We start from the raw sequence: 14,509 nt of genomic DNA, 5'->3' as shown, positions 1-14,509 counted from the left end.
AAAAAAAAAAAACTACAAACCAGAATTGTGAGCTTAGACTACAATGCACTTAATAGGACTTAATGCACTTAAATAGGAAGGCTGCCTGGTGGTTACACTTACACTCCATCAGTCAAAAAATCTGGATCTGATCTTATTTCTGCCGCTAACTGACTGCGTGGGTCACCTATCTACCTATCCAAGGCCTCAGGTTATTCATCTGTAATCATGTCCTTGTCTACCCAGCACTTTGGGAGGCCGAGGCAGGCGGATCACTTGCAGCCAGGAGTTTGAGATCAGCCTGGTCAACATGGCAAAACCCCAGCTCTGCCAAAACTGCAAACAAACAAACAAAAATTAGCCGGATGTGGTGCCTGTAGTCCCAGCTACTCGGGAAGATGAGGCACGAGAATGGCTTGAACCTGGGAGGCAGAGGTTGCAGCGAGCCGAGACTGTACCACTGCATTCCAGTCTGGGTGACAGAGCAAGACTCTGTCTCACAAAAAAAAAAAAAAAAAAAAAAGAAAAAGAAAAAGAAAAGAATGTCCTTGTGTAAAAGAAAGTATTTAAAGAGCTGTTACACAGAGGCCGGAATAAACATCCTGGAACTGAACCACAACCATAGAAAACAGTAACACTACCAATTCTAACACTTCCTGAGCACTGAGCTTGTTGTATGGCTGAGGCAACTGAGTCACAGTGGTCAAGTAAGTTGACCAGTCACCTGGCTGGAGAATGCTGAACTAGAATTTGCTCACAAGCAGGTTGGCTTGAGGCCCAATTCTCAAGCTCGGTCTAAAGAACAGCAGAATGAGCAGACTCGTAACTGATGCCATTACAGGCTAACTACACATCCGCCCAGGATGTTATGAAAGGGATCCCTTTTCGGGGGAGGGGAGGGCAGGCTGCAGGCAATGAGTACTAAAGTCCCAGGCAGGCAGACTCTAGACCAGGTGCTGAAGCATCATTCCCCAAATTTTCCAAGCCCTCTTACTTCTGTATATTTGCACATGCTGTGCCTTTCAAATGGAATAGCCCTTTCTTCCTTTGCCAGGCAAATTCTTCCAGCCTCTCAAGCCTTGTTTCGGTGAAGCCTTTCTCAGACTCCATGCTGCTGGTAAGTGCTTCTTTGTGGTCCTCGAGATTGGAGTAGGCTTAGGATGGAGCAAAGAGCAGACAGGAGGAGGAGGAGAGCAAAGGACAAAATTGCCACGTACGTGGGAAACGGCAGAATAAAGGGGCTGCTTAAAGAGCACTGCAAGACAAGGGTAGAAGGTGTAAGAGCCTCAAGGCTGCTCTACTCTTCAGATATGGTTCTGAAGGCAATGGGAGCCACTGAAGTTTCTAAAGCAAGGCAGTACCATGGTGAGATGGGATTTTGGAAATCAGGGAGAGGCAAAGAGCTGTGGCCTTTCCTCCATAGCTCTCCTAGACCATGAATTTCTCCAAAGACGCCAATACCGTTAACTCCCCCACAGCAAAGCACACAAAGCCAAAGTAAGCGAAAATAATCTCCAATCACCAAGGATCTTTCTTGCACTGCCTCGTCGCCATCAACAGCCATCCATCCCTTACCAAAGACCTCCTGTGTGCAATGGTTGGGCAGGCAGGTGGCTGGCGGCCACACAACCTGGCTGCAGGGCAAGGCCCGACAGTATGCTCTAAGTGCCAAATGACCTGCGCAGAACAGGGAACGCGAGCCTCGGGCACAGGGCTGAGAACACCATTACGGAGACACCATCTGAATCATGGTGCTGACCAGGGGACGGTGCCAAGGTGGGGAATCCTCAAGGACTGATGGCAGGGTCCATACATACGACCAAGCAGGCGTCCCATAGCTAGCACAGTGCTCGCGCGTGCGGTTGTGGGGGTGGTGGGGGGACAGGGGGAAGGTAAGTTAGGTAATGAGTACTTGGTTCCTTGGGTAGTGGAGAGCCGAGGGCAAGAAACGCCGGCAGTCCACTGTAGCTTTATGGTGCACACACAGCTCTCACTGTCTGCTGTCTTAAAAGGGCAGAGAATCACATCTGCATATTCCTACAGGCACAATTCCTGGGTTCAAAACCATTCTAAATGAGTTGATTAATACTTTTCACATAATAATCTGAAGATGGACATAGGGCTTTTCTCTAAACTTCCTGTAAACCTAAAAGTGACTAAGAACCTTTTACAGTTTTCACAAAAACTCTATTTAACTACATCAAGAAATATTTTATTATTAAGAGGTTACAGACTGAATATAAAATCTGAGGTTTGAGTGTGTGTGGACTACAACTTAGTTTCCTAAATCACAGTGAGCACCGGCAACCACTCAGCACTGTGCTAAGAGGATGAATACAGATGAATCAAAAAGGCCCTTCCCTTAGAACTTGCAACCCCATGAATTTCACAAAGTAGGCACCAAAGCTAATGTGGCAAATTCATAAAGTAGGAGCTATTCATATGAAATTTCACTTTAAGGCCATCTGTTATCATCCTGTGCTCAGCATGTTTTTTTCTGCCATAGATTTTCTAGAAGCGTACTCTTACAGTATTAAATATCTAATCTCTAATCTCTGCTGTGAAATAAGAACTTAATTTTAATTCTATTTTCCCCTCTACATGGGAGTTAATTAAATACTGCTCCCTGTGAGCTAACTACAGAGTCCCTTCTCCCTGGACCACGCCTACAACGAGAAAAGGTGTGTGTACTATAAAACGATAATGTTTCAGACTTTGGTCCATGATCCAACTCCAAGAACTATTTTTTTTTTTTTTTTTAAGACGGGGTTTCACCATATTNGGGGTTTCACCATATTGGTCAGGCTGGTCTTGAACTCCTGACCTCAGGTCATCCATCCGCCTTGGCCTCCAAAGTGCTTGGATTACAGGCATGAGCCACCATGCCCGGCCAGAACTTCCTTATAACACCTCCTAAGAAACTGAGTTCACAGGAACGTGAAAGCAAGACAGCTGTATGGATGCGAACGGCAGTGTAAGTTAGGAAGCCAAAGAACAAACACGGAACACTAGGAAACGCCTAGCATTCTAAGAAATCACACACACCAACGATTATCTGTTTACCACGTTAGCTCTTATAAAAGTGAAGGAAACAACTTCTCATTTTAGTTGCTACTATAAAGACATTTAATTATTTCACAAACCCTTCACCTTGCATTAAAATATAGCAATATAAGCCGGGTGTGCATGGTGGCTCCTGCCTGTAATCCCAGCACTTCTGGGAGGCTGAGGTGGGCGGATCACAAAGTCAAGAGAGCAAGACCAGCCTGGCCAACATGGTGAAACCCTAACTCTACTAAAAATACAAAAGTTAGCCGGGCATGGTGGCACACCTGTAATCCCAGTTACTCAGGAGGCTGAGGCAGAATTGCTTGAACCTGGGAGTTGGAGGTTGCAGTGAGCTGAGATCACAACACTGCACTCCAGCCTGGTGGCAGGGTGACACTCTGTCTCAAAAAAAACAAAAAACAAAAAAACAAAAAAAATCACTGGTGTATTAGGTTTTCCGTCCCTTGAAATAGTTTTGTCTATCCCTGATAAACCATACCAATCTTCTTCCAGATTCTATGAACTTTGGACTTTCGTGGATACAATTTCTTCTGCCTGAAACACTGTTACTACCTCCTGTGCCTTGTCTGCTTTCACCATTCACCTGTGGGCTGAAATGTTACTTTCTCAGGTAAGTCTTGCTTGAGCCCTAGATGAGGTTAAATACACTTGCTATTTATTCCTTATGCCCTCCCTTGGTTAACACTCACATCTTATAATTACTGGGTTAATACCTGTCTCTTCCACCACACTACATACTCTTTAAGAGCAAGTATCTGCTTTGTCCACTGTCATCGAAGTGAGCGGCACTCAATATACGCCCAATAAACATTTGCTTAGTGAACAATAATGCCACAACCCTTTAGTGTTCTGGACCACACCTCGAGTATGTCTTGACCTTATATAAAGTGACTCCTGTGAACTCTATATCAAGTTCTACTTCTGTCAGATTCTCACAGTGTAAATTGTGTTTCTCTCCCTTTGCCTTTGCACAAATCTGCAAAGCGCCAACTTCTTGAACAAATCTGCGTGGTTCTTTCCACTACCACTTCATGTTTTCACAATACACGTAGACACGAGAGGGAAGGTGCTATGTGTTTTCTCGGAAACCTTTTAAAAAAGTAGATCTTTCACTAATATGACTTTTTTTTTTTTTTTTAATGGAGTCTTGCTTTGTCGCCCAGGCCGGAGTGCAATGGCACAATCTCAGCTCACTACAACCTCTGCCCCAGCCTCCTGAGTAGCTGGGATTACAGGAGTGCACCACCACGCCCAGCTAATTGTTTTTTTTTTTTTTTTTTTAAGAGATTGAGTTTTGTTCTGTCACCAGGCTAGAGTGTAGTGGCGCCAATCTCAGCTCACTGCAACCTCAGCCTCCCGGGTTCAAGCAATTCCCCTGCCTAAGCCTCCCAAATAGCTGGGACTACAGGTGCACCCAGCTAATTTTTTGTATTTTAGTAGAGATGGGGTTTCACCATGTTGGCCAGGATGGTCTCGATCTCCTGACCTCATGATCCCCCCACCTCAGCCTCCCAAAGTGCTGGGATTGCAGGTGTGAGCCACCATGCCGGTCTAATTTTTATATTTTTAGTAGAGACGGGATTTCACTACATTGGTCAGGCTGGTCACAAACTCCTGACCTCACAATCCTCCCACCTCGGCCTCCTAGTCCTGGGATTACAGGTGTGAGCCACCGGGCCCGGCCGACTTTTTTTTTGAGACAGAGTCTTGTTCTGTCACTAGGCTGGAGTACAATGGCACAATCTTGGCTCACTGCAGCCTCTGCCTCCCAGGTTCAAGCCATTCTCCTGCCTCAGTCTTCCACGTAGCTGGGATTACAGGCACCTGCCACCATGTCCAGCTAATTTTTGCATTTTTAGTAGAGATGGGGTTTCACCACATTGGCCAGGCTGGTCTCGAACTCCTGACCTCAGATGATCTGCTCACCTTGGCCTCCCAAAGTGCTGGGATTATAGGTGTGAGCCACCGTGTCTGGCCATGACTATTATTTTTCAGGGCTGGGATGCTTTAAAGGTACTTTTTTTTTTTTTTTTTTAAGGAAAACATAAGAAACACACAAACTACATTATCTGAATTCTGGCCATGTACAGGAAGACATTCTTAAAATATTTTAAAAGCCCCTGATTTTAAAGCGAACAGGACCTTTCAAAGGCATTACAAGCCAGGTGTGGTGGCTCCCGCCTGTAATCCCAGCACTTTGGGAGGCCAAAGTGGGCAGATCACCTGAGGTCAGGAGTTCAAGACCAGCCTGACCAATATGGTGAAAACCCATCTCTACTAAAAAAAAAAAAAAAAAAAATACAAAAATTAGCCGGGTATGGTGGCATGCGCCTGTAGTCCCAGCTACTCTAAAGGCTGAGGCAGGAGAATCGCTTGACCTCAGGAGATGGAGATTGCAGTGAGTGGAGATCGCACCACTGCACTCCAGCCTAGGCAAGAGAGAGACTCTTGTCTCAAAAAAAAAAAAAAAAAAAGGCATTGCAAGTTCCTGCTGATTTACTGCTCTATGTCCTCACCCTTCACGGCCACTGAAGGTTCTACATGTCTAACTCATTTTCACAAATGCAGCACTTTTGTCATATTGTAGAGGTAAAAGAAATAGGATCCTAGGAAGGAGGTAGTGAAATATTATAAACAAGAAATAGGGCAAGAGTGGGGGAAGAGAGAGCATCAGGAAGAAGAGCTAATGGATGCTGGGCTTAATACCTGGGTGATGGGGCGGCCTGTGCAGTAAACGACCATGGCACACGTTTCCCTATGTAACATATATGCAAATCCAAATCCTGCACATGTACGCCTGAATTTAAGATAAAAGTTGAAGGAAAAAAAAAAAAAAAAAGCAAGCACTCTAAGCGACAGTCTCAGTTTTACTGATTCACTGGGTAACCATGGATCAGTCTTCTTGACTCTAAGTGCCCAGTAGAGGTAATTCCCAAGACGCCTTCCAAAGAAAATATTTTGCTACCAAATCAATTTGCATTTTTTTTTTTAAAGGTGGGGTTTCACCATGATGGCCAGGCTGGTCTTGAACTCCTGATCTCAGATGATCCACGCACCTCGGCCTCCCAAAGTGCTACGATTACAGGCGTGAGCCACAGCGCCCGGCCCAATTTGCTTTCTTAATGATTTAGCAGACATGATCTTGGTGAATATATGAAAACTATATAATTACAAGTATTCACAGGAAACCTGGTATTTGCCTATCAGTTTCAGAGCCCATGAAAGTTTAAATGAGTCTAATATATGGTTCTTTAAAGATCTACAAACCAATGTGTATTTTGGAAAAGCTAGTTATTGCGTGAGGAGGATGGGTTTTAGAAGGTGAGCCTTTCCAGTATGTGCTGTCTTTCACATTTTATTCGGTGCCCACAATGAATTCGGAAGCTGCTGTCCAAAAACCCGGACAGGCCAATATAGCAAGATGGTTTTCACCGCCACTCCTCCTATCCTTATATCTCTTTTCAAACTGTTCTAGAACCCGATAAAAGATCTCCAGAGAGCAGCGCCAGTCAGCTGCACAAATGCCTGTATATTACAACAGACACAGACATATCTGGGTTTGTCCAGCTCTTCCGAGCAAGGACGGCCTAATCCGGGCTTTCCACACCTCTAACAGGCTCGAGACCAACCAAACGCCCGCTGAGACGCTGGAAGCACCTCGTGAGGGTCCCCGCCTGGCCTCTCCAAAGCAATCGCCCACCTCTTCCTTCAGTCCCCTGGGGGCGATCGCCCTGCCCCGCCCCCGCCCCCGCCGGCGCCGGCCCGCCCTGACCTCCTCGAACTGCTCGCCAGAGCCGCCGGCTCCGCGAGCCTCCAGCAGCTCCCGGAACTGCTCCAGAGTGACAGACTCTTCGCCGCGCCCCAGCCGCTCTTCCAGCCAGCGAAACAACGCGCCGCGGTGCCTCGACACCAGCGACTCGCAGGGGGGTGTGGGCAGCAACGCAGCGGCCGCCTCCCGCAGCCGGGCCGGCTCCAGCAGCGCCGCGGCGGGTGGTAGCGCCGGAGCCGCGAGGCCCGGGCCGGGGGTCGTGCCCGAGACCGTGGCCCAGTCCTGGTGGGGGCCCCAGCCCTCGCCCCCGGCGGCTGCCGCTTCGTCTTCACTGCTGTGACTCGGAGCGTTCCCCATGGGGTCTCCGTCTTGGGCGCCCGGCTCTGCAGCCGCTGCCGCCTCCCCGCCTCGACCTGTCAACCTCCGACAGCAGCCGGCGGGCGGGGACTGGCAGGAGACCGCGGCTGCGGCTGCGGCTGCGGCTGCGGCTTCCGGCTTCCTGGCCGTCAAGCGAGGACCGCTGTCGCAAAGATGCCGTCACGTAGGTAGGCGGTCTCTAGCAGCTCACGACAGCTAGGCGGCCGCGAAGAGAGCAACCTGGATTTCCCAGAGGACTAGTCCGTCTCAACGTTACGTCATTCCGCAGCCTCCGCTGCCGCCATCTTTGTTTCGGCAGACAGCCTGCAAGCCAAGAAGTACGAGAAAGGGCAGGGCGCCGTGGCTCACGCCTGTAATCCTAGCCCTTTGGGAGGCGGGTGGGTCACCAGAGGTCTGGAGTTCCAGACCAGCCTGACCAACGTGGTGAAACCCAGTCTCTACTAAATACAAAAACCTAGGCGGGCGTGGTGGCGGGTGCCTGCAATCCCAGGAGAATGTCTTGAACCCAGGAGGCGGAGGTGGCAGTGAGCCGAGATTGGGCCACTGTACTCTAGCCTGGGCGACAAAACCGAAAATTCTGTTAAAAAAAAAAAAAAAAAAAAAAAAGGGAAAAAAGAAAAAAAAAAAAAAAAAAAAAAAGGAAGTACGAGGAAAAAGTCGGAGTCAGACTGAGCTTTTCGCCAGAGACAGAGGAATACAGAGACCGAGAGAGAGGGAGCGCGCCGATGACGTCACGGTCGGCGTCTCCGCCATCTTAGTTTTGGACCGAGGGGCGGCAACTTCGGAAGTGCGCTGCGGGTGCGGTCGTGGAGATGCTGAGGCTTGGAGGCCGCGGGGTTTTGCTGGCCCTGGCCGTAGCCGCAGCAGCGGTGATGGCAGCACGGCTTACGGGCTGGTGGGGTCCCCGCGCTGGCGTTCGCCTTTTCATACCGGAGGAGCTGTCTCGCTACCGCGGCGGCTCTGGGGACCCGGGCCTCTACTTGGCGTTGCTCGGCCGTGTCTACGATGTGTCCTCCGGCCGGAGGCACTACGAGCCTGGGTCCCACTACAGCGGCTTCGCAGGTATCAGCGACGTTACTCAGGCCTTGGCCTCCGCCGGCGCGAGCCAGTAGCCACCTGCGCGTCGTTGGTTCATTCATACTTCATGTATCTTGCCCCCCACCCCGCATCCAGCGAACCCGCGCGGCGGGCAGGACTGAGCTGCACCATCCTTCTGGTCTCTGTGGCTCGGTCGGGACTACGGCCAGCTCTGTCATTCACCACCGCCCTGCGTGGCTGGTGGAGAAACGTGTCTTCTGTCTCTTGTTACCCATTACCCACCGTCGGAAGCCCGAGGATACGGGCTTTGTCCCAGACTTCTGTGGGTGCTCTCAGGGCACAGATAAATGAGATTCCGCCCCTACCCTCACCGTTTCCTTACTGATTCCACCCATCTCTTCCTTATGCCCGCATCCAAAGTAATCTTTCTTACCCCACCCCCTTAGCATAGTGTTTTCACGGTTCATCCATGGTTTGTCAGCATGTATCAGTACTTTATTCCTTTGTGGCCCGTCATGCAGTACATTTGGTCTGAGTCATTCTTGCTTCTAGTACAGATGCACATGTTTGTCTTTCTTAGAAAAGATTGAGGTTAAGGCGCTGGTCTTGCTGGGTGCAGTGGCTCATACCTGTAATCCCAGCACTTTGGAAGGCTGAGCTAGGCGGATCGCCTGAGTTCAGGAACAGCCTGGCCACCACTTTGGGAGGCTGAGGCAGGGGGATCACGAGGTCAGGGGTTCAAGACCAGCTAGGCCAAAACGGTGAAACCCCGTCTTTACTAAAATTAGGAAAATTAGCCGGACATGGTGGCAGCGCCGGAAATCCCAGCTACTCGGAGGCTGAGGCAGAGAATTGCTTGAACTCGGGAGGCAGAAATTGCAGTGAGCCAACATTGTGACACTGCACTCCAGCCTGGGGTGACAGAGTGAGGGTCCATCTCAGAAAAATTAGCTGGGTGTGGTGACAGGTGCTTGTAATCCCAGCTACTGGGGAGGCTGAGGCAGGAGAATTGCTTGAACCCAGGAGGCCAGGGTTGCAGTCAGCCAAGATTGTGCCACTGCACTCCAGCCTGGGTGACAGAGTGAGACACTGTCTCAAAAAAAAAAAAACCATTCTTGAGTTTGTATAGTGTCAGCCATTTACGACTGGATCTGATGGAAAGTTCTCTCCTACAGGCCGAGATGCATCCAGAGCATTTGTGACTGGGGACTACTCTGAAGCAGGCCTTGTGGATGATATATCTGACTTGTCATTCTCTGAGATGCTGACACTTCAAAGTTGGCTTTCGTTCTATGAGAAGAATTATGTATGTGTTGGTAAGTAGTCCACAGTTCATACGTGTCATGTGATTGTCTTGGAATGTTTTTAGGGGCCTGAGATTTTTTAGGGATTGGGCTCAGGGTTAAAATCTGGAAAACAGCCATGGATTTTTTTTACTTTAAATTCGAGTTGTTAGCAAAGGGCTGAGCCGTCCAGAAGGAGATGCACGGGCACCTGTTTCCTCCACTCCTGGCCGTGGGAGAGGGTTGCTGAGCTGTGTGCTTTGGCCTGGCTGCAGTGCAGCCAGTGGAGGCTTGCACCATCCTTCAGCAACGAGCTCCAGAAGGGCAGCTTCCCTGTCTCACTGTGCTCCATGCAGCTGGCTTCAGCATGCAGCCGGGAAGGCGTGTCGCCTAAATGTATGTTTCGACAAGTCACCTTTTATTTGGTCCTCTGGGAGGAGAGCAGCTTCCGGAGTAAGCTGTTTCCCAGGTGGGAGGTATGCTCATCAGACCTCTGTGGAGGGTACTGCACTTGCTTGCTACTTACTGCAGGTACATGAGGGACTCACTTCTCCAGTGGGAAGACACTGAACTGTGCCCTAAACCAGAGTGTTAAAGACACTGGCACTAGGTCCAGCGCAGTGGCTCACGTCTGAATCCCAGGACTTGGGGAAGCCGAGGTGGGTGGATCACTTGAGATCAGGAGTTCGAGACCAGCCTGGCCAACGTGGTGACACCCCATCTCTACTAAAAATACAAAAATTAACTGGGTATGGTAGTGTGCACCTGTAATCCCAGCTACTCAGGAGGCTGAGGCAGGAGAATCACTTGAACCCAGGAGGCAGGCAGAGGTTGCAGTGAGCCGAGATGGCACCATTGCACTCCAGCCTGGGCTACAGAGCAAGACTCCGTCTCAAAAAAAAAAGAAAAGGAAACCAACAACGAAAGACACTAAACACTAGATTTCTTCACGAGCACCCGCAGCTGGGATGTTTGTCCCCCTTTCTCCCATCTGTCTGCAGCGCTTACCTCTCACTGGAGTCCTACTTGGACATGACTGACTTCCTGAGGAAAAACTATCGTCACTTCATCAAACTACGTCTAGCTTGGAAGAATTCTCTCCTTAACGCCTCTGAATTTCTGCTTCTGTCATTACTGCTTGAACTGCCTTTTCTGAGGACCTTGGCATTTTTATTAACACCTCTGCTCCCTCCACATCCAGTTAGTTGAGGCTGCTTCGTCACATCCAAAGCTTTTGTCCATCCATTGTGGGCCTCTGCCTTTCTTCATTTTCTCTCATTCTGCCCAAGAGCATTCTTGAGACCACAACCCTGCCTGCCATCGAAGGCACTAGCCTCTGCTCACCTGCGCTTCAGAGGGCTCGGTTCTTCGCTTTCCCAATGAACTTGCCAAGCCAAGGTTGAAACATTATTGGGTTAATAAAAGAAAACCCAATAGAGAGAATAAGAGCTGGTTGCAGTGGCTCCCGCCTGTAATCCTAACACTTCGGGAGGCCAAGGCAGGTGGATCACTTGAGGTCAGGAGTTCAAGACCAGCCTGGCCAACGTGGTGAAACCCTGTCTCTATTAAAAATACAAAAATTAGCTGGGCGTGATGGTGGGCACCTGTAATCCCAGCTACCACGGAGGCTGAGATAGGAGAATTGCTTGAACCTGGGAGGCGATGTTGCGGTGAGCCGAGATCATGTCACTGCACTCCAGCCTGGGCAGCTGAGCAAAACTCTGTCTCAAAAAAAAAAAAAAAAAGAATGGAGTCCAGGCCAGGCGTGTTGGCTCACGCCTGTAATCCCAGCACTTTAGGAGGCAGAGGTGGTTGGATCACTTGAGGTCAGGAATTTAAGACCAGCATGGCCAACATGGCAAAACCATGTTTCTACTAAAAATTAAAAAAAAATTAGCTGAGTGTGGCGGCACACCTGTAGTCCCAGCTACTTGGGAGGCTGAAGCACAGGAATCACTTGAACCTGGAAGGCAGAGGTAGCAACAAGCTGAGATTACATCACTGCACTCCAGCCTGAGTGACGGACTGAGACCTTGTCTCAAAAAGGATAGAGTCTCGTAAATGGGCAAAGAATGCCAGGCCAAATACTTGATCTAAGATTTGGGAGCACACTTGAAGGTTCCTGGTGTGTTTGGTGTGGCCGGTGAACTGGCCTTGTTGCGATGATGTGTCGTGTGTGAGGTTGAGGTGGGGCATGTGGTGGGAAATGCCTCAGGGTTTTCGTTGATGTTGGGATCTTATTGAATACCTGCTGTTCAGAAGTTACAGTTTCCATCCTCGGGGTGGACCAGGGATGAGTTGAGTATAGTTCCTGCCCCTGTTAGCTGATTCTGTAGGGTAGGGGCCATGTTAGGCTCTTGAGGTCACCAGAAGCCCTCAGGGGATGAAGCTTTATTGTAAAGGCACATGCTGAAGTGAGGACAGCCAGGAAGCCATCTTGGCAGCCACCTGGCCAGGCCTCAAGGGAAAGCAAGATGGCCTTGGTTCTGCTGTGGACACAGGATTGGCTCGGAGACACAGCCAGCGGTGATTGCCGTTCTCATGACACAGCTTCTAGAACTCCTTTGTTTCTCTGCTACTGCTGTCCTGGCCTTGGGTCTCATGTGGAAAACTCACCAAGACAGTCTTGTCACCATGTAACACAGACATCCTAACCCCCGCAGTGGGAAGTTCTGTGCCAGGCCAACTCATAGACTGGAGGCCTGTGACTCGGGCCCTGTTCCCTTCCTTTATTCATCTAACAAGTATTTAAAATGAATGTTCTGTGCTAAGCTGTTTTGTTTATATATAAATATAAATAAAAGTGCAGTGGTGTGATCTCAGCTCACTGCAGCCTCTGCCTCCCAGGTTCAGGTGATCCTGCCTCAGCCTCCTGAGTGGCTGGGACTACAGGCGCGCGCCACCACTCCCGGCTCATTTTTTCTGTTTTTTTTTTAGTAGAGGGTTTCACTACGTTGGCCAGGATGGTCTTGATCTCTCGACCTCGTGATCCACCTGTCTCGGCCTCTCAAAGTGCTGGGATTACAAGCGTGAGCCACCATGCCTGACCTATATTTATATATTTTTTGAGATGGAATCTTGCTCAGTCACCCAGCCTGGAGTGCAGTGGCGCGATCTCGGCTCACTGTAACCTCCACCTCCTGGATTCAAGCAATTTTCCTGCCTCAGTCTCCTGAGTAGCTGGGGTTATAGGCATGCACCACCACGCCCAGCTAATTTTTGTATTTTCAGTAGAGACGGGTTTCACCCTGTTGGCCAGGTCTCGAACTGACCTTAAGTGATTCACCCGCCTCAGCTTCCCAAAGTGCTGGGGTTACAGTTGTAAGCCACTGCACCTGTCGCTAAGCTGTTTTCAGTACTGGGCCTCACTAGTAGAGAGAGGCGTATCATAAACAGGTAAACAGATTGAACAGCTCCAGGTAGGACCATGCATGAAACTGTGATGTGGTGCATGTCTGGGAGTTCAGCACCACTAGAGCAGTTGCTCAGGAGTCGCTTCTGGAGAGGACGACCATGAAGCTGAGACTGGGCAGGTGAGCAGGAGGCAGCATATGGGACTGGACGAGAGAGTTCCAGCTCAGGGAAGAGCAGCGCCGAAGGTGGGGACGGGGGAAAGCATGGCCAAGAAATAGACAGGAAGCCCGTGAGCTGGAGCCCACAGTGAACGAGGGAGGAAGCGGCTTGATAAGAGGCTGAAGAAGTAAGTAAGTGAAATGGGTACAGGACCTTAGAGGCCTTGGTAAGAAACTTGGATTTTGTCTGTATGCTTTAAGAAGCCATGGGAGGGTTTTAATCAGACGTAGGAGCGACGTGGCATGATCCACTACTACTGTCTTGTTTGTGGGACATGCTTGATTCGTGTCTTTTTGGGGTTTTATTGATCTCACTCTTGTTGCCCAGGCTGGAGTGCAGTGGCACAATCTCAGCTCACTGCAACCTCCACTTCCCGAGTACAAGTGATTCTCCTGCCTCAGCCTCCTGAGTAACTGGGATTACAGACATGGGTTGCCACGCCTGGCTAATTTTTGTATTTTTAGTAGAGATGAGGTTTCTCCATGTTGGCCAGGCTGGTCTCGAACTCTTGACCTTGTGATCTGCCCACCTGGCCTCCCCAAAGTGCTGGGATTATAGGCATGAGCCACTGCACCCAGCTGTGATTCATGTTTTTAAACGATTCTCCAGTTGTTTTATGGGCAGAGAGCTCTAGGAGGGCATGAGCTGAGGCAGAGAGAGCAGCTGGGAGGCCACTGCCACCGTCCGTGGTTTGGAGGACGGTGGTGGCGGTGGAAATGGAAAGGAGTGAACAGAATCAGATCTGTTCAGAGGAAGGACCGACAGGATTCTCTGATGGGTCGGACGGCAGGGAAGGGAGCGTGCGTGTGGATGCCGAGGAGGAGGAGTCAGCGCCAAGGCTCCTAACCCTGGTAGCAGGCTAGAGGCGAAATGGATTTGGGAAGGTCAGGGAGGGCGTTGGACTTGAGAGCATGTGCTGAATCTCAGGTATGCTGAACATATGTGCCACTAGAATCGAAGTTGCAGCTAGTCCTTAGGGGCTGCCACCGCCTTGGCGGCACCTCCCTGAAGTGCTTCCTTTCTCCTACCCTTGTCTGTGGCAGGTGATGCCTCTGAAGGCCGTCTGCGCCTCAGGACTGGGGCACATTAGAGCCCTGCACTGAAAGAACTCATGTATTTTTCGTTCTGGTCTCTAGGCTGGTGGACCACCTGCTGGCTGCCGCCGTAGCTTAGACTTTTACCAATGCTGATGGGTATTTTGCAGCCGGGCACAGTGTGGCTTACACCTGTAGCCCCATCTGCTCCAGAAGCTGAGGTGGGAGGATTGCTTGAGCCCAGAAGTTCAAGGCTGTAATGAGCCATGACCATGCCTATGAATAGCCACCACACTCCAGCCTGGACAGTATAGCGAGACCCATCTATAAGAAAACATTCTGATGGGCATTTTAAAGGAAAGCCAGTTTTTACTCAGTCACATCCC

At 49.9% G+C, this 14,509-nt stretch overlaps 2 protein-coding genes across 4 annotated transcripts in view; one reads left to right on the top strand and one right to left on the bottom strand.

Moving 5' to 3' along the window:
• Window positions 1–7,305, bottom strand: part of ZZEF1 (zinc finger ZZ-type and EF-hand domain containing 1) — a 132,671-nt gene extending 125,366 nt beyond the window's left edge. The window contains exon 1 of one of the 2 annotated variants that reach the window (XM_017512181.2): window positions 6,821–7,305. In XM_017512181.2, coding sequence (XP_017367670.1) covers window positions 6,821–7,174 — 354 coding nt within the window. In that variant the 5' untranslated portion in view covers window positions 7,175–7,305. The remainder of the gene's footprint in view (window positions 1–6,820) is intronic. The other variant, XM_037732700.1, reaches the window with a different exon arrangement.
• Window positions 7,306–7,829: 524 nt separating this feature from the next.
• The window catches only part of LOC108291733 (neuferricin), a 34,119-nt gene continuing 27,439 nt past the window's right edge, over window positions 7,830–14,509 (top strand). For both annotated transcript variants that reach the window (XM_037732701.1, XM_017512185.2), the window contains exons 1-2: window positions 7,830–8,257; window positions 9,409–9,549. In XM_037732701.1, coding sequence (XP_037588629.1) covers window positions 8,008–8,257; window positions 9,409–9,549 — 391 coding nt within the window. In that variant the 5' untranslated portion in view covers window positions 7,830–8,007. The remainder of the gene's footprint in view (window positions 8,258–9,408; window positions 9,550–14,509) is intronic.

The sequence above is a fragment of the Cebus imitator genome, unplaced genomic scaffold (assembly GCF_001604975.1).
Source record: "Cebus imitator isolate Cc_AM_T3 unplaced genomic scaffold, Cebus_imitator-1.0 Scaffold464, whole genome shotgun sequence".
Lineage (NCBI taxonomy): Eukaryota > Metazoa > Chordata > Mammalia > Primates > Cebidae > Cebus > Cebus imitator.
Note: the sequence above shows the minus strand (reverse complement) of the source record. Positions and strands in the feature narration are given on the sequence as shown.